We start from the raw sequence: 7305 nt of genomic DNA, 5'->3' as shown, positions 1-7305 counted from the left end.
AATCCGCCTGCCTCTGCCTCCCAAGTGCTAGGATTAAAGGCGTGCGCCACCACCGCCCGGCTTTTGAACCACGCTATTGTAAAAGTTTCTTTTCACTTTCACAATCACAAAACAGTAAGACTGTCACCTTAGAAGCCATCTTAGAGTGGTCAGAAAAATACCACAGATGGAAGAAAGGTATTTAATTAGCTCTGTTACCCTATCCAGGGTAGTTCTCTGGACTAGTTTTATCTAGTGAAATTCACATTATGTATTTTTTAAATCAGAAAATACAAGAAATGTAAGAAAAAGACCTCAAAGGGCTGACCAACAAGCAATCCTCTGGTTTCTTGGTTTCACCAAGACAGCGCAATACAAAATTCGAAGCTTTCTTAAAATGTTACTTTTCTTTTGGCAATGATTTTTGTTACGTCTGTGGTTCCCAGCATGAAGTGACAACATTGTATCATGATGTCAAAAGGCTGGACATCTCTGTGTGGAACTTAGGATGTCTAGTCAACAAGGGTAGGGTGAAGCCATGTCTCCATTCCTGTTTTCAGTTGTTCCTGAATGTTCTGGCATTTTACTTCCTGGCCATGGAGACAACAATTTATTTTGTGACTACACCAAAAGGCTCATAAGTACTACATTTAGAGTTAATTTTACATGTACATTTTCTTTACTCTATCAAGTATTATCTGATACAATGTTAAGGCAGCACAACAAACACAAAGGCAGAGACACTCAGGAACATTTTAAGAAGGGACAAAGAAACAAGACTAGATCCCACTAGTCCCTGGACCTCAAGGACAAAGAAGCAAGTTACCTGTCTCCCCTTTGGACCTTTCTTCCCACGGACCCCTGGAGTGCCCTAGGATACAGAAAAGGCGAAAGGAAGCAGTTGTTGGATGAATGCACTGGTTAGCATAGCTCTTTTTCTTAAACATCAATTAGTAAAATATATATGAGTATAAGGTCCAGAAAAGTTTCAATAGATCCATTTAACATCAATATATCCTTTAAAAAATATATTTAATTCTTTCTCTGGAAAAGATTCCTGATATCACTCGGGCTTTCAAATGGGGTCCTTGCCTTCCCTGGCAATAATAGGTCTTTTGTGAAGAGTATACATGCCATCAATAATGGGAAACCAGACAAATAGGGACTTCTTATTGTCTACAGCTAAGATCGGATGTTTGTCTTCCTGTGTCTCCTCTCTCTGTGTTTGAAGATAAACAGAGTCAATCAAATCCTTGCACTGCCAGATTCCAATTTTATGTGAACCAATTACAGTAGAGCAAGGTAAAGAGAAAGATTCCTTTACTGCTCCAGACCAGCTTTTATAAAGATGTCACCAGCCTTTCTTCAGGTTTCTGTCATGTAAGAAGCAGTAGACTATAGTGGTAATCCGCCAGGCTGGGTACCCAGAACACGGTGGCCATGTTCTCAGTACTCTCACTTCCTCCACATGGTCAAGGATTGGTTACTCTCTCTGTATATGCCCACTCTCTCATTTAACAACAGGAATAACACCAGCTCTTAATAGGCATTACAGGAGTTAATCTATAGGAAGTGTTTGTAAAGTAGTGTGTGTGTGTGTATGTGTGTGAATTTGGTAAATCACATACTATTCCCATCACTATTCTTAATTTTTCCATTTTAATCCACTTTGAGTATCTATTAATTGATATCTAAAGTACCCTTCTTAATATGATCACCTTGACTTATGGTTATTTATGATCCCCAGAGAGGAAGAAATTCATCAGGACTAGGCATAGTTACACACAGCCCTATCTGCATATTTTAACATGCACTTTAAAAATTAAATTTAAACATTCTAACCAGATATGATCATATAATGTTTCCTACAAAAACTTCATTAGGATTTATAGAAGCCTAATGTTATTTCTACAGGTGAATTCTCTTAGGCCAAGCTTAATTGCTCATTGAGTAAGAATTTCTCCCTGATATGTGAGTTTCCCAGAGATCACTGGGAGAACACTTTAGACATAATATTTGAAAGAACGAACCTTACCCTTTCTCCTTCAGGTCCCGGCTGTCCTGCCTCTCCAGGAGAGCCAATGAAACCCTTCAAGCAAGAAAACAGTTGTTACATTATCTCCTTCACTGCTCGCTCCACAAAATTCTAAGTAGAGGTGTTTAAAATGTTATGTATCTTAATATTAAATTTTAAAGATGTAAAACTATGAACAGCTTCTCCTCATGTTACTGCTTTCTATCAAAGCACTACACATCAATCTTTCTTCACTGATACAAAAGAGTAGAGAGTGCAACCCGAGGCATGGCAGCAACTGCTAATGGACACAGCCACAGCCTTTCTTTCCCTGATGCTCTGGAGCAGGAAAACACATAGAACATTTATATAACAGTGTAGACTCTAAGGAGTACAGGCAAGCATGCATTTCGGTGAGGGGAGGGGAGAGATGCACAGCACATAAACCATGGTAAGCAGACAGAGGCTGTAGGTGTACACACCAAACACAGCAGTGACAGTTATGGGGTTATAATTTGTAACACACTCCATTTTCCCTTGTTTGTTTATGAAAGATGGCTCCCACCTTTAAGGGTTTAGAAGCACAAAGGGATTCCCCTGATGTGAAGCCGACTTCCTTCTACAGATGTTTCCTTACCCCTGACAATGACGAGTCCTGCACCATCAAATCATCTCTACCTTAAACTGCTGTACATCTCTGCACTTCTTCACTTCAATGTGTCTTCTAAGGCTTGGGTGTGCTCACATGTAAATGATGCTACAATCCGCAAGCTTAGCACATCCTAGCATCACTAACAGCAAGCTAAGAATGAGAAGTACATAACAATGATGTGGACACAGCCTGGATGCAACCAATAGCTCCTGTGCACCAAAGGGAAAATGGCAAATGCATTCCTTTCTAACTAAATTTGCCTAACACTCAAAACCCCTTAGAGGTGTGGAAATGGCAAGTGCTTTGCATCTTTTCCTTCTACTTTCTTGCAGGCATACTTAACAAACTGATGAAAAATGGCTACTTACTCGGACACCTTTGGAGCCTGGGTTACCCTCTGGTCCAGCTAAACCCTGGTGTGAACAAGAGAGGTTGTCAGGATGGTACAGTTTGCCTGAGGAGCAACAATTAGACTGATAAAACTATGAAAAGGTCCCATTTCTAAGACTATGAAATTCAGAGCTCAGTTTACCTAAAGAAGATTACAAATGGTCAAAGAATTTTGGAATTTCAGAACTCAAAAGGCATTACATATAATGAATATATATGTGTATATATATATATATATATAAAATGAGTATATATATATACACACATATATGCATGTACATATACATATATATAATATGTGTAAGTATATACATATATACACACATATATATACACATGCATATACATATATGTAATATGTGTATGTATATACATATACACATACATATATATATACATGCATATACATATATGTAATATGTGTATGTATATACATATATATAAACATAGAGACACACACTTATATATGTGTATATATATATATATATACACACACACACACACACACACATATATATATATATATATATATATATATATATATATATATATATGTCATCTAAATAAAGAACATCAGCAGATGTTGCCAGGAACAACAAACTATTTTTCTCTACATTATTTTTCAATGGGAAATTGTCTGTATTATGTTAAGACTTACTCTTAACTTACTCTAAGATCTGCTTTTGTAAGTTTTAAAGAGATGAATATGTTTTAAACTTCAAATCATGTATGTTTTCATACTTTGCTTTTTTTATTAGATATTTTCTTTATTTACATTTCAAATGATATCTCCTTTCCCGGTTTCTCCTCCAGGGGAAAAAAAAAACCTGTTCCCTCCCCCTTCCTCCTGCTCACCAACCCACCCTCTCCCACTTCCTGGCCCTGATATTCCCCTACACTGGGGCATAGAACCTTCACAGGACCAAAGGCCTCTCCTTGAATTGATGACCAGCTAGGCCATCCTCTGCTACATATGCTGCTGGAGCCATGAGTCCCACCATGTGGACTCTTTGGTTGGTGGTTTAGTCCTTGGGAGCTCTAAGGGTACTAATTAGTTCATATTGTTGTTCATCCTAAGGGGCTGCAAACCCTTCAGCTCCTTTGGTCCTTTCTTTAGCTCCTTCATTGGGGACCCTGTGCTCAGTCCAATGGATGGTGGTGAGCCTCTACTTCTGTATTAGTAGAGTACTGTCAGAGCCTCTCAGAAGACAGCTATCTCAGGCTCCTGTCAGCCAGCACTTGCTAGAATCCACAATAGTGTCTGGGTTTGGTGATTGAATATGGGAAGGATTCCCAGGTGGAGGAATCTCTGGATTGTCCTTCCTTCATTCTCTGCTTCATAGTTTGTCTCTGCAACTCCTTCCATGCTTTCTGATAACGTACACTGTCACTAACTGTACACTGTGCACACCTTCAGGCGTTCTAAGTGCCTATAGTACAATTTTGTTAACAGCAGGTTAACTCTTACATTGCTATTTGCTATTTCTCGATGATAAGGCTATACATCTATAGCTCAACATTTAACTAATTACTTTTAGAAACAATCAAGTAGTGAAAAGGCTAAGAAGAAAATCCTTTATTAATTTATGTGAAATCAGGAAGGAAGTTGGAGGGAAATAGAAATACAATGCTTGAAACAGATTTTCAAAACTGTACAATGAACTGAATTCGTGTCAGATGAAAGCGTTCCATATTGGTGTGTAAAGAACTGCCAATTGTTTCCCATGCCTTTATAAGTGTGTTATTAAAAATAACACTTGTTGTAGAGACACTTTCACACTTCATTTTAGTCGTTGGTGTGGCACTCGGTTAAGATCTTATTTGCCCCTCAGGCATCATAACTTTAAAAATTCCACCACAAAAAATATATCAAATATATTTAAAAGCCAGGCTTCCACGTCCAGCAAACCAGTCTACAGTACAATATTTGAAGAATTTTTACAACTTTGATTTTGATTGTTTGTCTAAGTAATTCACCATGAAGGAGAACTAACGTATCCGTCATTTGAATAACTACTCTCAAAATCAGAATATGCCATGCAATGTGAAGAGGGATGTGAAGGAGAAGTGTAAATATAGCCACTGCACCTGCCTGCCAGGGTAGCCAGGTGAGCCAATATTACCAGCAAGTCCTGGGATTCCCTGAAATGAAAAGTCAAAAAATAAGACATAGGCAAAATCCAGAGAACAGCTAAGAACACATCCTTGGTATTTACAATACCCAAATTAAAATAAAAAATAATTTCCCACATACTTATTGAGTATAGCATGGTACGTGTCATACTGAAATCATTAGTTAAAGGGAATAAGTTAAGCTACACGTTTTAATAAAAATAAATAAAACCATTACATAAAGGCCCCAAGTGTGATACTGACCATTAATAACAAAGGTAGGATGGAGAGTCTAGTGCTGTCATTTCTGTCTAAGGTAGACACAGCTTTATAGAGAGTCTGGCTGAGTAAGTAGATCGTAATGGACGCATACCTTTATAATGCCATGGGTCTATCTCAGATTCACAGAGCAGATCCGGAAGTTGCTTGGACTGAACATTCACTTTCTCTTTCATGTTCACACATTGAAACCCTAAGCCCAACACTCAGGCCTGGTAGTTGAAGGAATAGCCCAGCCCTTAGTGGGTAGTTATGTTAAATGGCGGAGTCCCTCTTGAATGGCCCTTATAGGAAAATGTCAAAAGCTGGGTAACCCTATCCGAACCCCACTAGAATGTAAGGCAGCTGTTTGCTGCCCTAAATACACCCCTCTTTAGAGATCATCCAGGCTGGCCTAACGAGGGTCTTAGATGTTCAGCCTAGATGGGGAGAGATAAAGCTTTGTCGTTCATAAGTCATCTATCTGGTCAGTGGAATTTTGTCATAGCAGCACATGCTAATGTAGAGACAGTGAAATGACTAGGAATTGACACACTTTTTATTCTTGGCTTCAGATACATTCTGCTCAAAGAAAGCTGATAGAGATTCAAAAGACATTAGAGAGGAAATATGCTGCAGGATAGCTGGAAAAATGAGTAAAAACAGTATTAATTTTTTGCATCCCCTTTCACAGATGTTTTAAAGATTTTTATCTACTTACTTAGCTGTTTATGTGTATGAATGTTTTGCCTGCGTGTATCTCTGTGCACCACATATAAGCAATGTCCATGGAGGTCAGAAGAGGGCAGCTGATCTCCTGGAACTGGAGTTACAGGTGGTTGTGAGCCACCATGTGGGTGCGGGAACGAAACCCTGGACGTCTGAGAAAGCATCCAGTGCTCTTAGTTACTGAGCCAGCTCTCCAGACACTCATCGGTGTTCATTCATCCATTCATGTGTTTCCTCGGGGTTTATTTGTATTTTTTTTTTCTTTTTGGTAGCGGTGGTGGTGGGGATGTGTCTTAAGCGACTCTTAAATGAAGAAAGGCAAAACCAGGTGTGTGTACTGCTCTTATTTAACACCATACACTAACAGCAATAGAAGAGTGATAGGTTTTCTAGAGTCCTGTGACCTATAATCCATTTCCAGCTTACTGCCTGTAAAGAGACAGCAGACTGCCTTTTGTCTGCCACCTTCTGAAGCACCACCTCCAGTTAAATACTGAAACCCCAGAACTCCTAAAAATCTGGAAAATCAGGAGAAAGAACAGACCCAGGGAAAAGCAGACTGAGGACAGAATTTAAAGTTTCTCCTCTCTCTCGTTTTAGTTTTGTTCTCCTGTTCCCCTTCCCATCCCCTTTGGCCAGCGATTATTCCTCTCTAAGATTGTTTTTATAGCACGTATTTTACCTGTGCTTGATATCTCTTAAGTAGATATTATTTTACGTCTGAAGCAATGGAGATATGCAGAAGTAATTGTGGTAGATAGTCTAATGGATTATGAATGAACACTGGCCTTCTAAGGCTTACACGATGAAAATTCTTACCTATGTGAGAACCATCTCTAAAACTGTAAATAGAAAATATTGTCCTACTGTTATGAACTATGTAAGGTATTCTATTCCTGTCATATTCACTGAGCATGCTCCAGACACTAAGTTCATATCACCTTGTTCAACCTCTTTTTGAAAAAAACCCTATAAAATAGACATTATTGTTCCTGTGTTATAGATTTAAGAAAAAGAGATAAAACCTTTCAGCCACGAGCGACAGGGACACCATGGCTGAAATCATGGGATACTAGGACTGAAATCAATGATTCTAATTCCAGAGACTGCTACTCACAGATGCTCACTAATGTGAGTGTGGTGTGCAGTTAACACTCTAGGAAAAGCCTCT

The 7305-nt window shown here is 38.8% G+C and overlaps 1 protein-coding gene across 5 annotated transcripts in view; it reads right to left on the bottom strand.

Annotated features, from left to right (window-relative positions):
- Positions 1-7305, bottom strand: part of Col24a1 (collagen type XXIV alpha 1 chain) — a 264470-nt gene that overhangs the window by 206974 nt on the left and 50191 nt on the right. For all 5 annotated transcript variants that reach the window (XM_031375746.1, XM_031375747.1, XM_031375745.1 and 2 more), the window contains 4 exons: positions 5124-5177; positions 3014-3058; positions 2015-2068; positions 806-850 (listed from right to left, as the gene is read on the bottom strand). In XM_031375746.1, the coding sequence (XP_031231606.1) occupies positions 806-850; positions 2015-2068; positions 3014-3058; positions 5124-5177 (198 nt within the window). The remainder of the gene's footprint in view (positions 1-805; positions 851-2014; positions 2069-3013; positions 3059-5123; positions 5178-7305) is intronic.

This window comes from Mastomys coucha, unplaced genomic scaffold (assembly GCF_008632895.1).
Source record: "Mastomys coucha isolate ucsf_1 unplaced genomic scaffold, UCSF_Mcou_1 pScaffold16, whole genome shotgun sequence".
Lineage (NCBI taxonomy): Eukaryota > Metazoa > Chordata > Mammalia > Rodentia > Muridae > Mastomys > Mastomys coucha.
This window is presented reverse-complemented; position numbering and strand designations above follow the sequence as displayed.